General features: G+C 36.5%; 1 protein-coding gene across 9 annotated transcripts in view; it reads right to left on the bottom strand.

Annotated features, from left to right (window-relative positions):
* The window catches only part of UTRN (utrophin), a 581,880-nt gene that overhangs the window by 336,193 nt on the left and 231,435 nt on the right, over positions 1 to 14,252 (bottom strand). For all 9 annotated transcript variants that reach the window (XR_012433510.1, XR_012433511.1, XM_005552038.5 and 6 more), the window contains exons 39-42: positions 12,122 to 12,313; positions 11,100 to 11,272; positions 3,097 to 3,247; positions 1,009 to 1,184 (exon numbers count right to left, since the gene is read on the bottom strand). Coding sequence is in view for 7 of the 9 variants with exons in the window: in XM_005552038.5 (XP_005552095.3) it covers positions 1,009 to 1,184; positions 3,097 to 3,247; positions 11,100 to 11,272; positions 12,122 to 12,313 (692 nt within the window). In the remaining 2 variants the exon portion in view is untranslated. The remainder of the gene's footprint in view (positions 1 to 1,008; positions 1,185 to 3,096; positions 3,248 to 11,099; positions 11,273 to 12,121; positions 12,314 to 14,252) is intronic.

Raw genomic sequence — 14,252 nt, 5'->3', positions numbered from 1 at the left:
AAACAAGGCAATGTGTGCAAGGTGCCAAATACTCTCTCTGCCATGTGGTACTCTCTCAACCAAAACATACAAATTATTATTTGTCTCTTAACAAAACACACAAAATTATAGATTTTTAAAATGAAAAGCAACTGTAGGTCACATGATCCTTGAATATTTTAGGTTGCATAATACTGGATCTGATAAAGTATTAGATTGGCCTTTCACAAAATGATAGCTTATCACTAAAATAATACTTCATCAACAGAGTTAAAATTAACAGAAAAAAAATATAGTGGAATTTTTAACCCTAAACTACGAAAAAGAAACAAACAAAAAAGATCATTAATGACGAAATACATGAAGCAAAGTAGAAATCATTCATTAAATCTTGACTGTCTCAGAAAATAATGTCAAATAATTTTAAATATGGAAATTGTATATAGTGTTGAGCATTATATTCCTTGATAATCAAACATATTTGCAACCAGAAGATGCCCAAATAAAATCTGAGTCACTGTAACATAATTTGACATAAAAATTAATAATACTATATTATATTAGTATATTACATAGATGAAGAACTTTATTATTTGCAAAGCACGAATAGAACACAACATTTGACACTAAAACAACTTAGTGAGACAGATTACTAAGGTAAGTTCAGTCAGGAAATAAGCAAAGGGAAGGTCTGATCTTGAACCCAGACTTTCAAACCTGAAATCTGGAGTTTCAGTTATTTCAACTACTTTAAATTCCCACCGTAATCACCATATCATAATAAGCAGTTGTAAATAAAAGGAATAAAGGTGTTTGGTTTTTACATATGTAATATTTGAGTAGAAAAGTGAGATTTTATGGACAGCCTAAAAATACAGGAAGGGGGAAAGTGGGCAGCAGAGGTCTTAAATGTCAGTAAAATTCCTATTATAATGTCAAACAATAAAAGAACTCATTGGATTGCATCTTTAAAGATTCTATTCAAAATATGTTCACTCTTGTGCCTGCAAACAATCATAGCTAAATCACCTTGGCTGCCTATCCTTCACTTCTGCAATAATTGCATCCCAACGTTGGTTTAAACCTGCCAGTTTGTCTTTCAAGAAGCTTCCATCTGCCTGGGAGAGTTTCTGCACAATCCCATCCCCAGTTCTGTTTAGTGCTGCAAAACTGGGCCGGTGGCTGCTGATGCCTTCCTCAAGTTCCTGTAACAGAGCACAACTCAAGATTAATTTCACCAATAATTAAATGATTCTGATGCAATGAGTCCACCCAAGTATTGTGGTATCAATTTAAGTGTGACAGAAACAAATTCCTGGAAAGATATTTTATGTTAAAAAAAAAAAAAAAGGCATTTTAAAACAATTTAATTACATTTCAATGAACATGCTAAATGAAATCTATTTTGAAATCTAACCCATCCTCATGAATGTCATCAGGCAAAATACAAGGAAATAGGACAGCTTAATAACTAAAATGAATAATAGCTGTTTACATTAAAGCATAAGAATCAATCATGTTTGATGAAAATGAGTTGCTCACCTTCTTCCAAACAAGTACCTGAAAGCACTGCTTTAAAAAAATTATATACCCCAATATATCCTTATATCCTTGTGTCCTACCATATACAAGTAAACCTAAATGTGCATTTTACTAAGATATTGCTTCACTGGTTGATATGGTTTGGTTGTGTCCCCACCTAAATCTCATCTTGAATTGTACCTCCCATAATCCCCACATGACATGGGAGGGACCCAGTAGGAGGTAACTGAGTCATGGGGGTGGTTACCCTCATGCTGTTCTAGTGATAGTGATCTGATGGTTTTATAAGGGACTTTTCCCCCACTTTGCTCAGCACTTCTGTCTCCTGCCGCCATATGAAGAAGGACATGTTTCTTTCCCCTTCCACCATGATTGTACATTTCCTGTGGCCTCCCCAGTGATGCTGACCTATGAGTCAATTAAACCTCTTTCCTTTATAAATAACCCAGTCTCAGGTATGTCTTTATTAGCAGCATGAGAACAGACCAATACACTGGCCTACAAGTGTTTAAGTAACAGATTAAATGGATATTTTCAAGTCAAATTTAAACACTTATCTGTAACTCCAAAAATAAGAAAAATGCCTTAACACAATTATTTATTTATTTATTTATTTATTTATTTATTTATTTATTTTGAGACAGAATCTCACTCTGTCACCCAGGCTGGAGTGCAGTGGCACAATCTTGGCTCACTGCAACCTCCACCTCCCAGGTTCAAGTGATTCTCCTGCCTCAGCCGCCCAAGTACCTGGAACTGCAGGTGCCCGCCACCACACCTGGCTAATTTTTTGTATTTTTAGTAGAGACAGGGTTTCACTATGTTAGCCAGGATGGTCTTGATCTCCTGACTTCGTAATCCACCCGCTTTGGCCTCCCAAAATGCTGGGATTACAAGAGTGAGGCACCGCGCCCGGCCACATTAACACATTTATAAGAAAAATAAATGAATTATCTTTAACTTGTCGTGTCCTTCTAAATAAAATACATTTTAAAAATTTAATAAAAGAGAAAATATTTTTATCAACGGTAGAATTAAAATTGTGTGTGCTTTCTATTGTTATTTTTAAAGAGCTGTTGTCATCAGCAGAACTAACTTTGTGTTATATTTTCCCAAGACTGAATTAGACTTACATGAGCAGCTGCCCTGCTGTCGCTCCAGGATAATTTACTTTATGATAATTATCAATGATACAAAGAAAAATGAGATGCCTAAGTGTTTTAAGTACAAAAAACACAGGTGAGGCATGCAAATATTTTTTCTGTTCTTAATATAGTCTTAGGCATAACATTTTACAAATCGTATTCTAAACATAAAATTGTTTAAATAAAATTGTATTTCACATTACCCACTAAAGAGTATTTTTATTTACATCTCTTTGAAATCTTGATTGAAAATTGTGATTGACCAATTTCTTAAACTTTTATAACTGGTAACAAGAACTGGAACAAAAATTACAAATTGTCCATTGGCTTCTGAAAAAATAATATATTTTGTCCCTACTTCTGAAATCTGTCTTAACAGGCATACACTAACCATATGTGTAATTCCCCTCCTCTAACAGAAAACACTCACCTGCTGATGTATCCTGGCTTTCTCTAAGTCCAGGCTGCCACCTGGAGCACAGGTATCAACCAGTAATTCTTCAGCCTCTGTTATCCACTGTGTGAGGTCATTAAGGTCACAATGGAACTGTCTCCATTCTTCCATAGCCCTATCAAAATAACTAGAGGAAAACAAACAAAATAAAATAGGTTTCTAAACTTTCCAGGACTGCCTAGGAGCAATTTTTCTAAAAAAGAAAATCAAATCTCATTTAAACAGAAAGACCTCAAAAAACTGAATTCACAGCCTATTGTTCCACAAAACCAATTTTCGTAGTGGGATACAGGTAATAATTCCTCTTAGAGATATAGGCATCACACCAAGGGCAAAGCAATCTGCTCACACCACCAGCTACCAAATCCTCTCTCTCATACATACACACATGCACACTCACATACACATACACACACACACACTCATGAACACACTCATGCACACATTCGAGCAGCTTTTCAACTAAAAAGACGTAGCCTTTTCTGGCTTGAAAAATCAGGATCAATTAGTCCTAGGCATGTTAACCCATCCAACTTTATGCATTTAACATTTAAATACCATGAAATATAAAATATGATTCATTATTTTCTTGGGGAAAAATAGTCGTTTTAATACCAGAACACTTAATTCCTGGCAAGAATAAAGCACAAAAAGCCAAAACACTTCAAAATGCCCATATACTCCATTATCTATATGTTATATACAGAATTGTGTCCAATCAAAATTCTTATGTTAAAGCCCTAACCCCACAATGTGACTGTACTTAGAGATCGAGCTTTTCAGGACACAAATAAGGTTAAAAGAGGTCATAAGTGTGGGGCTCTAGTCTGAAAGGACTGGTGTCCTTATAGTAAGTGGAAGAGGCACCACAGAGCCCTCTCATATGAGGACACAGCAAGGTGGCCATCTGCAAGCCAGTAAGAGAGTCCTCACTAGACATCAACTCTACTGGCACCTTGATCTTGAACTTCCAGCCCTCCAGAACTGTAGGAAAGTAAATGTCTGTTGTTTAAGCCACCCAGTCTACGTTATTTTATTATGGCTGCCTGAGTAGATTAACGTACTTCGGGTAATCACTGGTCCTGAGGGTCCCATTTACCTAAATACAGCAAAGTATAAAACTGCATGCAGAGCCCAAGTTATGCAATGAGACAGAGGGCTATTGAGATTTCTGTTTAAACCAAATTCTTCTAAAGATGGCAAAGTAAAACCGAGTGCTTGTCATATTCAGAATACATGAAACAAGTATAAAAAGGAAAAGCTTTATTGGACTAGGATCCTAAATAATTTTTTCTCCTATCTTTTTGTTTAGAGTAATGGAGCTGAGTTTTAGAAATGATCGCTGAGATCTTAACAATGTTAATAAAATTTATATTTTATGTAATAAGATACATATTTTTTTAAACAAAATGGCTCCTAATATCAATAACTCCTAAATAATGTGTATATCATCTTTTTCCATGAAAATTACTTTTAAAATTTTGCTAACACTGCCCACAGTAAAGCAATTTTCTATTAAGCATGAAAAAAAAAAAAAAGCACTTTAAAAAAAGGGCACTATGAGATGATATTAAGACACTCATTGTCACTTGCAAAAATTCACAGTAACTACACAACAATCACAATTTCCAAATTCGGGATGCTATAAGACTGTTTCAAAGATCTAAAGACTTTGAAAATATAAACATTAAACTTAGAAAGTATCATCAGTGAAAGAGAGAAAAAAGGTGGTGGATAGAAGGAAGGACTAACTTGCAGCTCCCACTCAGACAAACAGCAGCATGTGCAGACACACAGTGGACTTTTGTCCCAAGAACTACTGCAGAAACATATCAGGAAAACTGAGAGAATCTACAGACCCTTTGAAGTAGGCGGAATGCTGCTGCATGCTGCATGGGAGAGCCGAGGAACTGGAGACCAGCTTGTGCTCTCAGCTGGGAGACTTGTCACCTGGGGCAAGTTCTGAACCCTGCTCACCAGCTGCCTGGAAATAAACCCAGTGCTGTTGGGTGGGCTGGGGGATGGTAGCAGAAGGAGGTCCTGATAGGAGTGAGACTGGCCTTTTGGGCCGTGGGCTGCGTGGAAGCTGAGTGAGGCCTGCCGCTGCAGGCTTTCCCCCACTTCCCTGGTGACCTGTGTGATGCAGCAAAGACAGCCATAATGCCCCTGGGAACATAACTCCACTGGCCTGGGAACCACACCCCTAATCCCTACAGCAGCCACAACAAGCCATGCACAAGGAGAGTCTGATTCAGATACACCTAACCCTGCCCCAACCTGATGGTCATTCTCAACTCGCCCCAGTAGCCAAAGAGAAAGAACATAATCTCTTAGGAACTCTATGGCCCTGCCGATCACCTAATCCTGTCTATACTACTGCAGCTGATGCTCTCTTGTAAGCACCATCTCCTGGCTGGGGGCCAACGAATAGAAAACCAGCGAACTTAACCAAAATACAACCAAGGACTCTCACAGAGTCCACTTCACTCCCGTTACTTTCACCCGACCAAGTGCTGGTATCCACAGCTGAGACACCTGAAGACAGATCACATCACATCATGGGACTCTCTGCAGACACTCCCCAGTACCAGCTCGGTGCCCAGTAGCTCTGCTGGACGGCTAGCTTCAGAAGAGAAATAACAATAACTGCAGTTCAGCTCTCAGGAAGCCCCATCCCTAGGGGAAGGAGGAGAGCACCAAATCAAGGGAGTTCTTTGTGGGACAAAAGAATCAGAAGAGCAGCCATTGAGTCCCAGACCTTCCCTCTGACATGTTCCACCCAAATTAGAAGAAACCCGAAAACCAGTTATGGTAATATGACAAAATAAGGTTCTTTAAAACACCTAAAAAGATCATACTAGGCTGGGCACAGTGGCTTATGCCTATAATCCCAGCACTTTGGGATGCCGAGGCAGGCAGATAACCTGAGGTCAGCAGTTCAAGACCAGCCTGGCCAACATGGGGAAACCCTGTCTCTACCAAAAATACAAAAATAAGCTGGGTATGGTGATGCATGCCTGTAATCCCAGCTACTCAGGAGGCTGAGGCAGGAGAATCACTCAAACCTGGGAGGCGGAGGTTGCAGTGGGGAGATCATGCCATTGCACTCCAGCCTGGGCAACAGAGTGAGACTCCATCTCAAGAAGAAAAAAAAAAAAAAAGATCACACTAGCTCACCAGCAATGGATCCAAACCAGGATAAAATCTCTGAATTGCCAGAAAAAGAATTCAGAAGGTCAATTATTAAACCAATCAAGGAGGCACCAGTGAAAGGTGAAGTCCAACTTAAAGAAATCAAAACAATGACACAGTATATGAATGAAAAAATCTCCAGTGAAATAAATAGCAAAATAAAAAACAATCACAGCTTCTGGAAATCAAGGACACACTTCGAGAAATGCAAAATGCACTGGAAAGTCTCAGCAAGAGAATCAAACAAGTAGAAGAAAGAACTTCAGAGCTCAAAGACAAGGTTTTTGAATTAACACAATCTGATAAAGAAAAAGAAAAAAGAATTTTAAAAAATGAACAAAGCCTCCGTGAAGTTTGGGATTATGTTAAAAGAACAAAGAATAATTTGTGTTCCCAAGGAAAAAGAGAAATCTAAAAGTATGGAAAACATATTTTAGGGAATTATTGAGGAAAACCTCCTGGCTTTGCTAGAGATCTAGATATCCAAATACGAAAAGCTCAAAAATATCATTGCCTAGGCACATGGTCATCAGGTTACCTAAAGTCAATAAGAAGGAAAGAATATTAACAGTTGTGAGGTAAAAGCATCAGGTAACCTATAAAGAAGAACCTGTCAGATTAACAGCAGATTTCTCAGCAGAAACCTTACAAGCTAGAAGAGATTGGGGTCCTATCTTCAGCCCCCTTAAACAAAAAAATTATCAGCCAGGAATTTTGTATCCAGTGAAACTAAGCTTCATCAATGAAGGAAAAATAGTCTTTTTCAGATAAATACTGAGAGAATTTGCTGCTACCAAGCCAGCAAGACAGAAGCAGCTCTAAGTCGTGAAACAAATCCTAGAAATAGAACAAAATAGAATCTCCTTGAAGCATAAATCTCAGCCAGGTGTGGTGGCTCACATCTGTAATCCCAGCACTTTGGGAGGCCAAGGCAGGCAGATTACCTGACGTCAGGAGTTTGAGACTAGCCTGGCCAACATGGTGAAACCCCATCTCTACTAAAAAGTACAAAAAAAATTAGCCAGGCATGGTGGTAGGCACCTGTAGCCCCAGCTACTCAGGAGGCTGAGACAGAGAGTTGCTTGAACCTGAGTGGCAGAGGTTGCAGTGAGCCGAGATCATGCCACAGCACTCCAGCCTGGGTGACAGAGCAAGACTGTCTCAAAAAATAATAAAAGCATAAAAGAACCTGTTAACTATAACAAAATAAAAAAAAAAAAAAAAACAAGGTATTGCGGCAACAAATATCATGATAAATAGAATAGTACCTCACATCTCAATACTAACATTGAATGTAAATGGCCTAAATGCTCCATTTAAAAGATACAGAATAGAAGAATGGATAAAAATTCACGAACCAAGTATCTGCTGTCTTCAAGAGACTCACCTGACACATAAAAACTCACATAAACTTAAGGTAAAGGGGTGGAAAAAGATAGTCCATCCAAATGGACACCACAAGCAAGCAGGAGTAGCTATTCTTATATCAGACAAAATAAATGTTAAAGCAACAGCAGTTAAAAAAGACAAAAAGGGACATTGTATAATGATAAAAGGACTAGTTCAACAGGAAATTATCACAATCCTAAATATATATGCACCTAACATGAGAGCTCCCAAATTTGTAAAACAATTACTACTAGACCTAAAAAATGAAATAAACAGCAACACATTAATAGTGGTAGACTTCTACACTCCACTGATAGCACTACACAAGTCATCAAGACAGAAAGTCAACAAAGAAACAATGGAATTAAACTATACCCTAGAAAAAATGGACTTAACAGATATTTATGGAACATTCTAACCAACAACTGCAGAATATATTTTCTATTCATGAGCACACAGAACATTCTCCAAGATAAACCATGTGATAAGCCACAAAACAAATCTCAACAAATTTAAGAAAACTAAAATTACATCAAGTACTCTCTCAGACCACAGTGGAATAAAATTGGAAATCAACCCTGAAAGGAACCCTCAAAACCATACAAATATATGGAAATGAAATAACCTGCTCATGAATGATTATTGGGTCAACAATGAAATCAAGATGGAAATTTAAAAATTTTTTGAACTGAATGATAATAGCGACAGAACCTATCAAAACTTTTAGGATATGGCAAAAGCAATGCTAAGAGGAAAGTTCATAGCATTAAATACCTACATCAAAGAGTCTAAAAGAGCACAAATAGACAATCCAAAGTCACACCTTAAGAAACTAGAGAAACAAGAACAAACCACACCCAAATCCAGCAGAAGGAAAAAAAAATAACCAAGATCAGAGCAAAACTAAATGAAAGTGAAACAAACAAAAAAAAAATACAAAAAAATAAATGAAACAAAAAGCTGGTTCTCCGAAGAGATAAATAAAATTGATAGACTATTGGTGAGATTAACTAACAAAAGAGAAAGGATCCAAATTAGTTCAATTAGCAACAAAATGGGTGATCTTACAACTGATGCCACAGAAATACAAAAGATCAAGGCCATTATGAACACTTTTACATGCATAAACTAGAAAACCTAGAGGAGATGGATAAATTCCTGGAAATATACATCCCTTCTAAATTAAACCAGGAAGAAACGGAAACTCTAAACAGACCAATGACAAGCAGCAAGATTAAAATCATGATTAAAAAATTACCAGCAAAAAATAGTCCAGGACCTGATGGATTCAGAGCTGAATTCTATCAGACATTCAAAGAAGAATTGGTACCAATCCAACTGACACTATTCCCAAAGATAGAGAGGAAATCCTCCCTAAATTATTCCATGAAGCCAGTACTACCGTAATACCAAACCCAGTAAAGGACATAACAGAAAAGAAAACTACAGACTAAATCCCTGATGAAGATAGATGCAAAAATCCTCAACAAAATACTAGCTAACTGAATCCAACAGAATATGAAAAAGAGAATAAACTATGTTCAAGTGGGTTTATACTGGTGATGCAGGGATGGTTTAAAATACACAAGTCAATAAATGTGATACACCACATAAAGAGACTTAAAACAAAAATCACACAATCATCTCAATAGACTGAGACAAGGCATTTGACAAAATCTAGCATCACTTTATGATTAAAATCCTCAGCAAAACTGGCATAGAGGGAACATACCTTCAGGTAATAAAAGTCATCTATGACTTTTAGCCCATAGCCAACATTATAGTGAAGGAGGAAAAGTTGAAAGCATTCCCCCTGAGAACTGGAACAAGAAAAAGATGCCCACTTTCACTACTTCTATTCAACATAGTACCGGAAGTCCTAGACAGAGCAATCAGACAAGAGAAAGAAAGAAATGGCATCTGAATCGGTTAAAAGGAAGTCAAACTGTTACTGTTTGCTGATAAGATGATCATATACCTAGAAAACCCTAAAGACTCATCCAAAAAAGCTCCTAGAACTGGTAAATAAATTCAGCAAAGTTTCAGGATACAAAATTAATGTACACAAATTAGTAGCACTAAAAATTAAAAAATAAAAATAAAATTGAGGTGTAATCTATCACTATTACATTGGCAAAGATTTTTTTAAACAATAAAAAAACTGTTAATGTTAGTAAGGGCTCAAAATGAAGGGCATTTTTACAAATACTGTTGGCAGGGGTAAAGTAACCAATTTCATGATATAACACAGAGGTTTAAAATGTCATTATTTTTAAAGAAATTTGTCTGTATCTAATGATCAAACCTAAAGAAATTTAAGTACGGATAAAGATGTACATAAAAGAATGTTCTCCAAACGTACAAAGGGAAAATTTGTAAAATCCAACCAATGAATATACCAAAGGCCACTAAAAGCTATCTTTTCAAGGATTAGTCACATTGAAATATGTGGGCTAAAATAAAAAAAGACAAGGAACATGATGTCTAGTTTTGTGCGTATGTCTCTCATTACCCAAAGTATTATTCTGTGCTCCCTTTCCTCTTATACAGCACTTTCCATTGGGTTATTTCATAATTTATTTGTCTTTCCATCACATCCACAGCTACTGGCAAAAATCTCAACTGTTTTCATTTCTACCTATTAACAGGCCTGGTCAAAATCTAGTAAGAAGAAGGCTCAAAAGCATTCATTTAAACAGAAGATTATTAAAAAGAGTTTGGTATTATATATGGATTCTAATTATCTGTAGCTGCCTCTGTTCTTCACTCATATTAATTATCAAGCGTGCTGAGAAAGTGAACATTAATGAAAAATTTATTTAATTTTTTTAAAGAGACTGGACACTATTTAGACACTAAAAATTTGAAGTGCTTCCATATTATTAAGATATTGTGTTATAAATGGTCATCTATATATGATCACATTTCTCCTTTAAGGACCTATACTTATCACAATTTATTAAACAGGGCATACAGCCGGGTGCAGTGGCTCACACCTGTAATCCCAGCACTTTGGGAGGCCGAGGCAGGCAGACTGCCTGAAGTCAGGAGTTCGATACCAGCCAGGCCAACATGGTGAAACCCCATCGCTACTAAAAATACAAAAATTAGCCAGGTGTGGTGGTGTGCGCCTATAATCCCAGCTACTTGGGAGGCTGAGGCAGGAGAATCTCTTGAACCTGGGAGGCAGAAGTTGCAGTGAGCCGAGATCGCTCCATTGCACACCAGCCTGGTGACAGAGCGAGACTCCTTCTCAAAAGAAAAAAAAAAAAAAACAGGGCATCCTACAAGGATATGAAACATGTTCTCATTAATCTCAATGTCCACACGACTCATTTCATGGCCCATGAACTTGCAGGCATTTTTTTAACTTAAACATTAATTTCATTTACACCTACCCTTTCCGATCACTGTACATTCTATTAATTCTGTCCCATTTTGCATTCAGCTGAGTAAGCGTATCTCTGATCTGAATGGCTTCAGGTCCAGAGGCTTCAAGGATGACATCTGGCTGTTTTTCATGAATGACTGCAATCTGCTCTCCAAGTTTGTCCAGTTGGTCTTTGATATTCTAAAAATATATTGTCATAGATTAACAAAATCCAGCAAAGTAACAAAAAAAAAGGAATCACAGATGACCAGAAATTTATATTGTAGAACACTCATTTGAAATAATAATGAGACATAATCATTGTTAATCACACAACTGGAAACTTTTTAAAAAAATAATACCCTGTTTTGGCCAAAGTGTGTGGAATATGCTACATAATATACTCATGGCAGGAAAAGAAATCCTCACAATAGTAGCATTTGTACATGACACATGAAAAGCTTCAGTAACATTCTCTATAGGTAATGAGGTATTTGAAGCTGGAAATACTGATATTTTCAAATATCTAATAATGCTAGTTTAAATGAGAGGAATGCACTATCAAATCCATATTATCAGTGAGTTTATTGTGACTTTAAATATAAATGCAATCAAGTTACATGAAAATGCCTTGCTAGAATTTAAAAGTTTGATTAACTTACAATCAAGATGCCATTCCACACCTCAACAACTGGCCAATTTTAAACCATTATAGATTGCCTGATAAATGCCGACAATTAACATCAACTGACAATCTAGTTTACAAGACAGGAAGGTGGTCTGTGTCTCTGTTTAATTTTAAACGAAGGCTCTGATGTTGCAAATAATTTATAGCTGTGCACACTTAACAATCCATACCCACTTTTTAAAAATTCAAAATGTTTTATGTTTTCTTGGACAATATAGGAAAGCTTTACTAGTCATACATATTATTAATCCCCTGGCAAAAACTGTAAAAGATATAGACCATCTAAGTAGGCATGAGAACAAATTTCTTCCTCTACTTCTGCATTAACTGTGGCCATTCAAACACAATGCCCAGAGGTCTACCTTCAGAGAGTCTTCCTGAAAAGAGAAATCTTCGTAGATAGCAGTGTTGAGCTCTGGAATATTAAGCGATAATTCAACATCATCCATGCAAAGTAAAATTTTGTTAATTTCAACCAGATAATCTGTAGGAAGAAGTGATGATCTAATTCCAGAAGCAAGTTGACCCATTTTCCTCTGTTGAATAGGGAATGCCTACAAAAACAGCAAAAAAAAAAAAAAAAAAAAAAAAAAAAGGATTGAAATGCCCCCACAATGAATAATAACAAATAAAGAAAATATACGACTATTGTGTGAAGGAATGAAATATCATGAACCAAATTTTTAAAACTTAGTTTTAATGTTTTATATTATAAACCTACCTTGCAACAGAAACCCTTAACAATCTATATTCTAATTTTCATCTGCAGCATGCTATTAAACAGTATAAGTATGTTAATAATTTGACAGGCTTTAAGGTCTATGTCATCTAAACTCAGCAAACAAAAAACATAACAATTCCTTTCTTGAGTTGTTGAAAGAATGAGAATATGCTGCCAATCATAAAGTTTCGTATGAAATAAAACATGTTGATACCATTATTATTTCACTCTTTTAGAAATATCACAATTTTAAAATTGCACCTCACTGCTAAAAATATAAGCAAGTTAAACATGTTTCCATAACACAACATGGAATGCACAAAGGGTTTTGATTAAAATAATATCCAGGTAATTCAGTATGTAATCTTAACCTCTGAGAATAATATTACAGAGCAGGAATATCCTACATGAGAAACTAGATCACGAAGTGCCATATTTAGACAGACTTGAGGCTCTATGGACTACTCATCTGCCCTAATATGGATTTTCTAGATCCTCTTCTCAGATCTTTCTTTTTCATTTTTATTTTTTTGGTGGGGTGGGAACAGAGTGTTGCTCTGCCTCCCAGGCTGGAGTGCAGTGGTGTGATCTGGGCTCACTGTAACCTCTACCTCCAAGTTCAAGTGATTATCCTGCCTCAGCCTCCTGAGTAGCTGGGATTACAGGCATGCACCACCACACCCAGCTAACTTCTATATTTTTAGTAGAGATGGGGTTTAACCATGTTGGCCAGGCTGGTCTCAAACTCTTAACCTCAAGTGATCAGCTGACCTTAGCCTCCCAAAGTGCTGGAATTACAGGCATGAGTCACCGCACCCAGCCCTCTTCTCAGAGCTTTCTAAACAATAAAGTGCTCTCTGGGATGGACCATCAGTCCTTCAGGAGTTCAAATCCTCTACTCCTAGATGGCCACAATTTAATAAATGCTGTCTATTACCACTTCCAAAGGGCCAAAGTGCAGCTGCTCATGAATTAAGGTACCTTCCTTGACACTTTCACTTCTCCTATGTTGAACTTCTAAAAAAAATATAATCATCTGTAAATTTGAGATGATAGTTAAAATGATCACAAATGCATGTTAATTTAGTTAGTGATCTTGAAAATGGTTACAAGGCAATCTCTAAATGAATCCAAGACTCATGACTAAAATCATTGAGTGGATAACATGGTGTTGAACCTAGAGGACTGCATTATTGCCTCCTAGAATTTGTAAACTGTTTTCATCAATTGATGGGCAGTTCTGGATAGCCAAGTTACAAGCAGGTCTATAGATTTTTTGACTTTAACAACAGAACTAATTATACTTGTCACCAAGATTAATTTTTTCCTAATGCCACATTTTTACAATTTAGTCAGAAAGCATTTCTAGATGTTTACCCATATGTCTAAGGAAGCAAATTCTGTGTTTTAAGCAAATATAAAAGAATGCTGAAATAAATAACATATCTACCCAGAAACCAGCTACGAATAAAAAGATGCTAGTATTTTTTAAGAAAAGAAAAAATCAAAAATAATTCTTTCAGATTTTCATTTCAAATAAGTCAATGTTTTTATTTTGGAAGATCAGAAAACTAGGTTCAATTGTTCTCCCTCTTAACTTTAAGGAAAAGAAAATAGCCCAATGAAAGTGTTTCTAGGTTGAGTAATCATGTCAAAAAAGTAAAAGAGAAAACTGGGACCCATTTTCCTTCTTGGCTTCCCATCTATTAACCAAAATTTTGCTGGAAGGTCATCTGTTTTCCAAAAGACCAAAAAACTCCAGACATCCAACT

This window comes from Macaca fascicularis, chromosome 4 (genome assembly GCF_037993035.2).
Source record: "Macaca fascicularis isolate 582-1 chromosome 4, T2T-MFA8v1.1".
Classification (NCBI taxonomy): Eukaryota; Metazoa; Chordata; class Mammalia; order Primates; family Cercopithecidae; genus Macaca; species Macaca fascicularis.
The sequence above is the reverse complement of the archived record's forward strand: the minus strand, read 5'-3'. Positions and strand labels throughout refer to the sequence as shown.